This window comes from Babylonia areolata, chromosome 27, assembly GCF_041734735.1.
Source record: "Babylonia areolata isolate BAREFJ2019XMU chromosome 27, ASM4173473v1, whole genome shotgun sequence".
NCBI classification, from domain to species: domain Eukaryota; kingdom Metazoa; phylum Mollusca; class Gastropoda; order Neogastropoda; family Buccinidae; genus Babylonia; species Babylonia areolata.
In genome coordinates, this window is record NC_134902.1 from 12372616 (window position 1) to 12385115 (window position 12500).

The window sequence follows — 12500 nt, forward strand, 5'->3', positions numbered from 1 at the left end:
GCCATTTCCTCGTCTGACAACTCGAAGTTGAAGATCTGCACGATTCATACATGAGTTGTTGTACTACTCTGTGTCTTCGTGATTAAATAAGCTTGTGTTTGGCTTTTGCGTGGATTTCCTGTGCCGAAAATAATGTCAAAGGAATCCAAAAGGAAAGGATATGCACATACAGTTATGGAGAAAAATCGTCTGAACAGAGTAATAAAGATCTGTTTTTATAGGAATGTCAACTCCAGTTTGATGTAAATACCAAGTGAATACCGATTACGATCATCGATACTAGTATTGTGTCATTTATTTTATTTATTTAGTGTGTGTGTGTGTGTGTGTGTGTGTGTGTGTGTGTGTGTGTGTGTGTGTGTGTGTGTTTTGCACTTCATGAATATCCTCAATGTTATTATTATGTTTCATTCATACCAACACTATTATCATTACTATTATCATCATTATCATTATTATCATTAGTAGTTATAGTAGTAGCAGTAGTAGTAGTAGTAGTAGTGTTCTTCTTCTTATCATCATTATCATAATTTTTATGATAATAATAATAATAATAATAATAATAATAATAATAACAATAATAACAATAACAATAATAATAATAATGACAATAATAATAATAATAACAATAATAATAATAATAATTATTATTATAATCATCATCATTATCAACAACTGTTATAATGACTGTTCCTCACGTCCATATTCTGTCGGATGCGGTCAGCATTGAGGCTCTTGACGCACATGCACACACCTCGCTGCAGGATCCACCGTAAAATGACCTGCAACACACGTATACATACAGGTGGGGTGCCAATCAACTAACCAACCAGCCAACCAACATGCCAAACAACCAACCAGCCAGCCAACCAACATGCCAGCCAGCCAATCAACTAACCAGCCAACCAACATACCAAACAACCAACCAGCCGGGCAACCACCATGGTAACCAACCATTCACCCATCCATCCAGCCAACATGCCAACCAACCAGCCACCCACCCATCCATCCAGCCAACATGCCAACCAACCAGCCACCCACCCATCCATCCAGCCAACATGCCAACCAACCAGCCAGCCAGCCAACCAACCAACCAGCCACCCACCCATCCAACCAGCCAACCAACCAGCCAGCCAGCCAACCAACCAGCCAATCAACTAACCAGCCAACCAACCAGCCAGCCAGCCAATCAACCAACCAGCCACCCACCCATCCAGCCAGCCAACATGCCAACCAACCAGCCAGCCAGCCAACCAACCAGCCAATCAACTAACCAGCCAATCAACCAGCCAGCCAATCAACTAACCAGCCAATCAACCAGCCAACCAGCCAGCCAATCAACTAACCAGCCAACCAACATGCCAGCCAGCCAATCAACTAACCAGCCAACCAACATACCAAACAACCAACCAGCCGGGCAACCAACATGGTAACCAACCATTCACTCAGCCAGCCAACCAGCCACCCACCCATCCAGCCAACCAGCCAATCAACTAACCAGCCAGCTAGCCAATCAAATAACCAGCCAATCAACCAGCCAGCCAGCCAGCCAGCCAACAAGCCAGTCAGCCGACCAACTCTTCCACATGAGCGGCGCCGTGACAGTAACAATAGTGTCAGTGGACAGCAAAAAAGCAGCCACCACCATCTCCACCAACAAAAGCAACAAACATAAAAAAAACCCACCATCACCACCACCAACAAAAACAAAAGGAAAAACACCACCACAGCCAACAACAAATACAAAAAAAACAAACAAGAGAGGCAAGGCCTTCAAGACTCTCTTGTGACTGAGAGTAAAACACACAAGCTTTTTATGTATTGAGTATAATTTCAAAATGTAATGTTTAAGATGAGAAAGATCAGTTTAAAGCAAATTAAGTCCCCTAGCATTAATTAGAGTAATTTCCCTTTTTTTTTTTTACTATCTGCACCAAAACGTTTGCAAAAATAAATAAAACTTCCATGCTTAGAAAAAGAAGTTCCTGTTTGAACAAAAAAATGATAATAATGACTGCTCTTGTTGTTGGGTCAGAATATCAGATCAAAGTGCCAAGTTTAGAGAATACAAAAAATATAAATATAACAGTAAATGCAGTTTGCATATAATTAGGCTTCATTATTTATTTTTTTGTGCCCATCCCAGAGGTGCAATATTGTTTTCAAATACTCACTTTGTTTACACAAGTGAGTCAAAAAACCACCCCCTCTTCCAACACTAGCACCATCACCACCCACTTACAAAAACAGTAACAATAAACACCACCACCACCACCACCAACAACATGAACACCACCACCGTATACCCCCCTCTCATCCTCATTTTTCTGGATCATGAGCCCCGGTCAGTTACATCACCTGCCGGGCAGGCATGTCCACGTTAAACCTGAATGTAAAACGTAGCACCAGCTGTGGCCCAGTGGTAAGGCAACCGACAAGGTAGCGAGTATTTTCCTGAGTTTGAGTCCCGCATCGGACATGTTTAAATTTCTTTCATTTTTTTAAAACTTTCCCTTCAACTAGACCTTGAGAAGCACGTGGTCTGGGTTCTAGTCTTTCGAACGAGGTCTTGTGTGTGTGTGTGTGTGTGTGTGTGTGTGTGAGCAGCATGCACTTAGCGCACATAAAACGAACCCAAGGCAACAATGGGGTTGTCCCTGGCAAAAGTCTGCAAGAAAACTTGATCCGCTTTTGACAGTTAAATAAGTAACACTTGCCATCAGAATTTTTCTTTTTCAAAGGTGGCGTTAACACTGTGGTTGGTGACGTGCTCTCCATGGGGAGAGGAGTCCGACTTTCCTTTCACAGAGAGAAATCTGTCTTGTAAAAAAAAAAAAAAAAAGCAACCTTCTACACCACCAATCTCTCTCTCTCTCTCTCTCTCTCACACACACACACACACAAATTACCTGGGCAGGGGACTTGCCCTTCTTGTTGGCCAAGCTTGTCACCACTGGGTCCTCAATGGCGCAAGGGTCTGTGCTCTCTTTCCTACAGACAGACACAGTACAGAATGGGACAAGTCTTTCTTGCAGAGAGACACAGTGCAGAATGGGACATGATTCTGTGCTCTCTTTTCTGTGGACAGACACAGTACAGAATGGGACAAGATTCTGTGCTCTCTTTTCTGTGGACAGACACAGTACAGAATGGGACGAGGGTCTGTTGTTCTCTCTTTTCTGTAGACAGACACAGTACAGAATGGGAAAAGGGTCTGTTGTTCTCTCTTTTCTGTGGACAGACACAGTACAGAATGGGACAAGGGTCTGTTGTTCTCTCTTTCCTGTGGACAGACACAGTACAGAATGGGACAAGATTCTGTGCTCTCTTTTCTGTGGACAGACACAGTATAGAATGGGACAAGATTCTGTGCTCTCTTTTCTGTGGACAGACACAGTACAGAATGGGACGAGGGTCTGTTGTTCTCTCTTTCCTGTAGACAGACACAGTACAGAATGGGACAAGGGTCTGTTGTTCTCTCTTTTCTGTGGACAGACACAGTACAGAATGGGACAAGGGTCTGTTGTTCTCTCTTTTCTGTGGACAGACACAGTACAGAATGGGACAAGATTCTGTGCTCTCTTTTCTGTAGACAGACACAGTACAGAATGGGACAAGATTCTGTGCCCTCTTTTCTGTAGACAGACACAGTACAGAATGGGACAAGGGTCTGTTGTTCTCTCTTTTCTGTGGACAGACACAGTACAGAATGGGACGAGGGTCTGTTGTTCTCTCTTTTCTGTAGACAGACACAGTACAGAATGGGACAAGATTCTGTGCTCTCTTTTCTGTAGACAGACACAGTACAGAATGGGACGAGGGTCTGTTGTTCTCTCTTTTCTGTAGACAGACACAGTACAGAATGGGACAAGGGTCTGTTGTTCTCTCTTTTCTGTAGACAGACACAGTACAGAATGGGACGAGGGTCTGTTGTTCTCTCTTTTCTGTAGACAGACACAGTACAGAATGGGACAAGATTCTGTGCTCTCTTTTCTGTAGACAGACACAGTACAGAATGGGATGAGCGTCTGTTGTTCTCTCTTTTCTGTAGACAGACACAGTACAGAATGGGAAAAGGGTCTGTTGTTCTCTCTTTCCTGTAGACAGACACAGTACAGAATGGGAAAAGGGTCTGTTGTTCTCTCTTTTCTGTAGACAGACACAGTACAGAATGGGACGAGGGTCTGTTGTTCTCTCTTTTCTGTAGACAGACACAGTACAGAATGGGACAAGGGTCTGTTGTTCTCTCTCTCTCCTGTAGACAGACACAGTACAGAATGGGACAAGGGTCTGTGCTCTCTTTTCTGTAGACAGACACAGTACAGAATGGGACAAGGGTCTTTGTTCTCTCTTTCCTGTGGACAGACACAGTACAGAATGGGACAAGGGTCTGTTGTTCTCTCTCTCTCCTGTAGACAGACACAGTACAGAATGGGAAAAGGGTCTGTTGTTCTCTCTCTCCTGTAGACAGACACAGTACAGAATGGGACTAGGGTATACTGTCCTGTCTTTCCTGTAGACTGCCACAGTACAGATCGTAACAAAACTTTTGTTTTGTTTTTTTTTGTTTTGTTTATCTGAACACAGACTGTCCTCGTAGTTTCACACATGGAGCAGTGAGATGTCAAGTTGTCATTGCTTTCTTTCTTCTTCCATTCCTTCCTTCCTTTTTTTTCTTTTTATATATATACATACATAACTACGACAAGGAACGAAGATCTTACAACAACGACATCTCCGACAGCAATGAACGCAAATGATGTCTATTTTGAGTCAGAACCGATTGAAAGACAAAGCAGGCTGTATATCACGGCAGCTTAATCTGGAAGAAGACAACAACAATTAAAAAAAAAAAAAAAAGCAAAAAAAAAAGCACGTAAACATGGCCTTACCAAGTCCTACCAGGAGCGCCCAGAGGAGCGTAAGCGCTGACCACCAAGTTCTTGCTTTTGGCAAAGTTGATCAGCTTCTCATTGGACAGCGTCGGGTTGACCTCGATCTGAAAGAGTTCAGACTCAGTGGTATGACTTCTGTACCAAAACATTGTCTCGTCTGTAACACACAAACAAAACTAACTTCTCAAAAATTCCTTACAAAAAACCACAAAACAAAACAAAAAAAAACAACGAAAAAAGAAGCAGTGAGATGTTAATCAAGTTAAGGCTGCATGCTACTTTGAAGGGAAGTGGAAGAGGCACTCAGGGCACAGAAATTAAACAAGCAAACAAACAAACAAAAACCAACAACAAAAACCAACCAACCAACAACAACAAAAAAACAAAGAGAAAACAACGGAACTATAACTACCACTACAACTATCACTACTACCATTATTCACTAAGTAAATAAAAAAAGTAAATAAAAAAGAAGAAAGAAAGAACAAAATAATGTCATAGCAAGAAAGACAAATACAAATACCAAAACGGACACTTCACACACACAAACGAATACACTTGCATATGCATAAATATATAACCACCCCTAATAAAAAAAACAACTATAATAATAACAATAACAGTCATGATAATGATAATAATAATAATACTAGTGCATGGCATTTTATTCTAACATTTCCTGATTAAGAAAAAGAAGAAGATAATGATGACGATAATGGTGATGGTGTGATGATGACGATATCATGATGATGATACCTATTAAGTGTAAAAAACACAACTTTTTAAACCAAAGAAAAAACCCATCTACATTATAGCCTGTACCTGCACCCACATGCAAGCGCTCACCAAAAGCTCACAAACGAAACAAGGTAAGGCACACGAAAATTCACACAAAAAACAACAGTACCCACAACCACGAACACCATCACGAATACAAAGAAACAGAGCAGAACAGCTCACGTAAATATCGAAATATACAGGTAAAAAAACAACAACAACAAAATATGATAAATAACTTAGGGATTGGCTAACAACCACAACAACAGAAACGAAACAAAAAAAGGCCAACAAGCAAAATGTCTATCTACTTTCTTGCTCATGACTTCACCGCACACATACAGCATTTGACCTGCCTGTAGTAATGGCCCAACACTCAGCTAACAGCACATATTGACATGTTTCCATTGGGCCAACAGCAAATTGAGACCTGTATGTATAATCAATGGTTTCTCTGTTGCAGTGGGAAATCATTTACAGCTTACTCTTTTCTGATGGACTATGATTCTCAAACTAGAAGGCAAAATTGCACTGGCTCCTAGTACTGCAGCCTTTGGGGGCCTAGTTGGCCTTTTGCGAACACTCCCAACACCGACTGTCCTAAAACCCTCTTGGCCGAGAGAGAGGGGATGTAACTTGGGCAAGACACTCTCCACTAAATCAATTCTGGCTCAGATAGTCGGTACAGCAGTTACCTCCTCTGCTGCTCTGGAAGTCAAAGTCGAACACGACTGACTCATATACATACAGTATGATCAATATATAGGCGTAGCAAGAATTTTCCTATGACCTGGATGTTGCAGGGTTTGATGGTGGCACTGTCCAGGACTCGCTGAATCTGCTGACTGTTGAAGTTGGAGATTCCAATGTTACGTGTCAGTCCCGCGTTCACACAGTCCTCCATGCCCTGGGACACACACACACACACACACACACACACACACACACACACGCGCAAGCACACGCACGCACACACACACACACGCACGCACAAACACACACACATAGACACACACTCACACGTAAATCAAACATTGTTGAATATAAACTCATGAGGCCAAAGCAACCCCCCTCCCAACCCCCAAAGCAAAACAACCCCCCTCCCCGTCCACCCTTCTCTGGACACCACCCCTCCCCCTTCCTCTCTCCTACTCATTTCTCTGAAGTAAACAGAATAGCAAGTTTATTAAGATTTCAATACGCGCCGATATTTTCCATAATGGGACTGTCTTATAGGCTTGGACAAGTAAACAAGTGTGTGTGTGTGTGTGTGTGTGTGTGTGTGTGTGTGTGTGTGTGTGATAGGCGCTATTAAATAAGCGGTCAATTTTGTTGTGATGGTCTTTATAGCATGACCTTGAGAGTCACACACTTGGACTCAGCCTCCGCTCCCTGAAGTGCCTGGAAGGTCAATGGCCGTTTTCTCCATCTCTCAGCTCACGTCATTGTATGCACGTGCTGACATTTGGCGAATGCCTTGACTGATCTGCTTCATGTATCGACACGAGCAGAAAAAAAATTCCTGTAACCTACATGCCAGAGGGTTACGGAAACACAGGCACAGAGATGCCAACCCCTGTCAAGTGTTTCTGGGAACGATTAGGAAATTTGGTAGGTAACATTTTGAATTTGATAGGAACACTCTGACTCCCAGCCACATCAGCAGTCCATGGGGCACAGACGCTGTTTGACCGAGACAACAACTTGATTTCCCCACGCTCTCTCTTGTTCGGGCAAACGATTAAGCTGATTGGTTCACTGACTCAATGCTGTTTCAATGTAAACACGCACGCGATTAGCTGAGCATCATCACGTGAGACCAAGGTCAGTAGTGACTGCCCTAGCTTCGTGATCGATAGGTCTAGCGCGTCTGGGTAATGTTACGACAGGAAAGCATGTGTCACTATGTTGTCGAAAATGAACTCTTCGGAACAATTTTGACGTTGGCGTAACGTCGGGACAAACTTCTATCGAACATAACAAAATACAGCGAAATCGTAATCAATGCAGGCATACCCAGCATACGTATACCCCCGAAAAATGGACTGCGGTGCTTAAAATAGCGGAGTAAAACGGTCATAAAAAGAACCCAGCTCACACACGTGTGAATGTTTGACAGTAGATGCGCAGTCACAGAACTATTTAATGTAGGAAACGTGGCATTTGACGTCAAGTTTTTTTCGTGACGTCATTTTCGGGGCGAAGTTGGCGTCGATGCCTTTTGTGTTCCAGACAATCCCAGTCCAAGCAAAGATGTACCAGGGAGCAGTTTGCTCGGGGGCAATTTAAGACCTGTGGATTTTTTTTTTTTTTTTTTCAAAACGTCAATTTCCCAGAACGTAACAAATCTTGAGGACGGGTAGCCAATAATAATAATAATAATGATTAATACTTGTTGAATGCTTTCCACCCTTAAAGGGAGCTCAAAGCGCTTTACAGAAAACCCCATTAAAAACACATACACAACAAAAGATTTAACACACAAAAGCATAAAACAGATTTCAAAGACTAAAGTGGCACTGGAATTTCAGTCCTTGGGTGGTGGGTTCGAACCCGGCTGGGTATGCCTGTGTCTGGTGGGTTAAAAGTGGAGATTTTCCCGATCACCCCGGTCAACACATAGCATGTTCAGACCTTCCAAAGCCTGAACCACTTTCGTGCATAGGCCCCATACCTACATATGCTACAGCAATGCGATTAACTACAATAGCCTACGACGCGATATGCCTACAATACAATGCGATGCTACATAGCAGGTACCATGATCATAGCTTATACAATAAATACAACACAAATAGAGTACAATAAATGCAATGCAGTACCACGCAATACGACATGATACGATGCAACACAATACCATACAATACAGTGCAGTACCATGCAATACAATACAATAATACCATACAATACAGTGCAGTACCATACAATACAATAATACCATACAATACAGTGCAGTACCATACAATACAATAATACCATACCACAATACAAAAATACCACACAATACAGTGCAGTACCGTACAATACAATAATACCATACCACACAGTACAGTGCAGTACCGTACAATACAATAATACCATACCACAGTACAAAAATACCACACAATACAGTGCAGTACCGTACAATACAATAATACCATATCACACAGTACAAAAATACCACACAATACAGTGCAGTACCGTACAATACAATAATACCATACCACACAGTACAATAATACCACACAATACAGTGCAGTACCATGCAATACAATAATACCATACAATACAAAAATACCACACAATACAGTGCAGTACTGTACAATACAATAATACCATACCATACAGTACAATAATACCACACAATACAGTGCAGTACCGTACAATACAATAATACCATACCACACAGTACAATAATACCACACAATACAGTGCAGTACCATACAATACAATAATACCATACAATAAAAAAATACCACACAATACAGTGCAGTACCGTACAATACAATAATACCATATCACACAGTACAATAATACCACACAATACAGTGCAGTACCGTACAATACAATAATACCATATCACACAGTACAAAAATACCACACAATACAGTGCAGTACCGTACAATACAATAATACCATACCACACAGTACAATAATACCACACAATACAGTGCAGTACCATACAATACAATAATACCATATCACACAGTACAAAAATACCACACAATACAGTGCAGTACCGTACAATACAATAATACCATACCACACAGTACAATAATACCACACAATACAGTGCAGTACCGTACAATACAATAACACCATACAATAAAAAAATACCACACAATACAGTGCAGTACCGTACAATACAATAATACCATATCACACAGTACAAAAATACCACACAATACAGTGCAGTACTGTACAATACAATACAATAATACCACACAATACAATACAATACAATAATAGCACACAAGACAATACAATAATAGCACACAATACAATACAATAATACCATACAATACAATAATACCATACCATACAATAGTACCATGCAATACAGTGCAGTACCATACAATACAATAATACCACACAATACAATACAATAATACCACACAATGCAATAACACCATACCATACAATACAAAACAATAATACCACACAATACAACACAATAATTCCATACAATACAATGCAACAATACCATACAATAATACCACACCATACAATGCAACAATACCACACCATACAATGCAACAATACCATACAATACAATGCAACAATACCATACAATACAATGCAACAATACCATACAATACAACACAATAATTCCACACAATACAATACAATGATACCATACCATACAATACAATAATACAACACAATAATACCATACAATACAATACAACAAAACCATACAATACAATGCAACAATACCATACAATACAACACAATAATACCATACAACACAATAATACCATACAACACAATAATACCACACAATACAACACAATAATACCATACAATACAACACAATAATACCATACAATACAATGCAACAATACCATACAATACAATGCAACAATGCCATACAATACAACACAATAATACCATACAATACAATAATACCATACAATACAACACAATAATACGATACAATACAATAATACCATACAATACAACACAATAATACCATACAATACAATAATACCATACAATACACTAATACCATACAATACAACACACTAATACCATACAATACAACACAATAATACCATACAATACAACACAATAATACCACACAATAATACCATACAATACAATAATACCATACAACACAACACAATAATACCATACAATACAATAATTCCACACAATACAATACAATAATACCATACCATACAATACAATAATTCCACACAATACAACACAATAATACCATACAATACAACACAATAATTCCACACAATACAACACAATAATACCATACACTACAACACAATAATACCATGCAATACAACACAATAATTCCACACAATACAATAATACCATACAATACAAGACAATAATACCATACAATACAATGCAACAATACCAAACAATACAACACAATAATTCCACACAATACAATACAATAATACCATACAATACAACACAATAATACCATACAATACAATGCAACAATACCATACAATACAACAATACCATACAATACAATGCAACAATACCATACAATACAACTATACCATACAATACAACAATACCATACAATACAATGCAACAATACAATACAATGCAACAATACCATATAATACAATGCAACAATACCATATAATACAACAATACCATACAATACAACAATACCATACAATACAATGCAACAATACCATACAATACAATGCAATAACACCAAACCATACAATGTAATGCAACAACACCATACAATACAATGCAACAATACCATACAATACAATGCAACAATACCATATAATGCAACAATACCATACAATACAACAAAACCATACAATACAATGCAACAATACCATACAACACAATGCAACAATACAATGCAATAACACCATACCATACAATGCAACAATACCATACAATACAATGCAATAACACCAAACCATACAATGTAATGCAACAACACCATACAATACAATGCAAGAATACCATACAATACAATGCAACAATACCATATAATGCAACAATACCATACAATACAACAAAACCATACAATACAATGCAACAATACCATACAACACAATGCAACAATACAATGCAATAACACCATACCATACAATGCAAAAGGCCTACTGACCTTCCAAGTGTCCAGGAGGTCGTGTGAAGACAAAATGATCTTGCCGTCGTCGTCTTTGGGGAAGGATACCTCCCCATCCTGTAAAACGCAGTCACGTTTAAAAAATTTTTTTTTATTATTATTATTATTTTTTTTAAATTCCACCATGTGTCTCCCTTAATGTATTCTTCTTCTCTTTTAGCGTCTACTTATCTCTCGCCTCTCTTCAGCCCTATACTGAGTCGCGTGACTAATTGGCGCGTCGTGTTGTTTGTCTGTCTGTCCATTACAACTGGGCAACAAGGTGATTTAGATACGTGGCGCATTCACGCATTCATTTCAACACAAACACATATAACATACACAAACACACGTTAGTCGTGTGTTAACTCCAACGATTCACCCCACAACTGAACTACACACGCGCGCACACGGTGTGTGTGTGTGTGTGTGTGTGTGTGAGAGAGAGAGTGCTGATTTATCTTGTTGTTGTTCCTGCTGTTATTGTTGTGTGTGATTCAATGCCGTTGCGCATGCAAAACGGATACCGGCCTCGGAGGCAAGTCTATCACGTAACACGTGACAATCATAGAAGTGTCACCGACTCTGGTCTTGAGGCGGTCGTCGTCCTTGACACAATTCTGAACTGACCTTGAAAGAAAAGGGCCAGTGCACCAAGGCAAGGTCAACATAGGTCATCCCCAGTCTAGCCAAAGATTGCTCCAGACACTGTTTGGCCCGTTCCCGGCCGTGGAAGGTGTCCCAAACCTGGGGGGGAAACAAATACAAAAAAGCAGAGAAAAGTGAGCGTGGGAGAGACAGACATATGTTATTGGGGGTACTGGCATGGAGAGAGTGAGAGCGAGAATGAGAGAGTGATAGTAGACTGGAAAGAGAAAGAGAGAGATAGTGAGAGAGAGAGAGAGAGAGAGAGAGAGAGAGAGAGAGAGACGCTGGAGAGAGAAAGAGAGAGTGAGAGAGAAAGAGAGAGAGAGAGAGAGAGAGAAAGACAGACAGGCAGAGAGAGACAGAGAGGCAGGCAGACA

At 40.2% G+C, this 12500-nt stretch overlaps 1 protein-coding gene across 4 annotated transcripts in view; it reads right to left on the reverse strand.

Moving 5' to 3' along the window:
- LOC143301391 (1,5-anhydro-D-fructose reductase-like) overlaps nucleotides 1–12500 on the reverse strand; it is a 22166-nt gene that overhangs the window by 1481 nt on the left and 8185 nt on the right. For all 4 annotated transcript variants that reach the window (XM_076615638.1, XM_076615635.1, XM_076615637.1 and 1 more), the window contains exons 5-11: nucleotides 12106–12222; nucleotides 11476–11553; nucleotides 6463–6579; nucleotides 4893–4999; nucleotides 2910–2991; nucleotides 699–782; nucleotides 1–35 (exon numbers count right to left, since the gene is read on the reverse strand). The exon at nucleotides 1–35 is cut by the window's left edge and continues 48 nt beyond it. In XM_076615638.1, the coding sequence (XP_076471753.1) occupies nucleotides 1–35; nucleotides 699–782; nucleotides 2910–2991; nucleotides 4893–4999; nucleotides 6463–6579; nucleotides 11476–11553; nucleotides 12106–12222 (620 nt within the window). The remainder of the gene's footprint in view (nucleotides 36–698; nucleotides 783–2909; nucleotides 2992–4892; nucleotides 5000–6462; nucleotides 6580–11475; nucleotides 11554–12105; nucleotides 12223–12500) is intronic.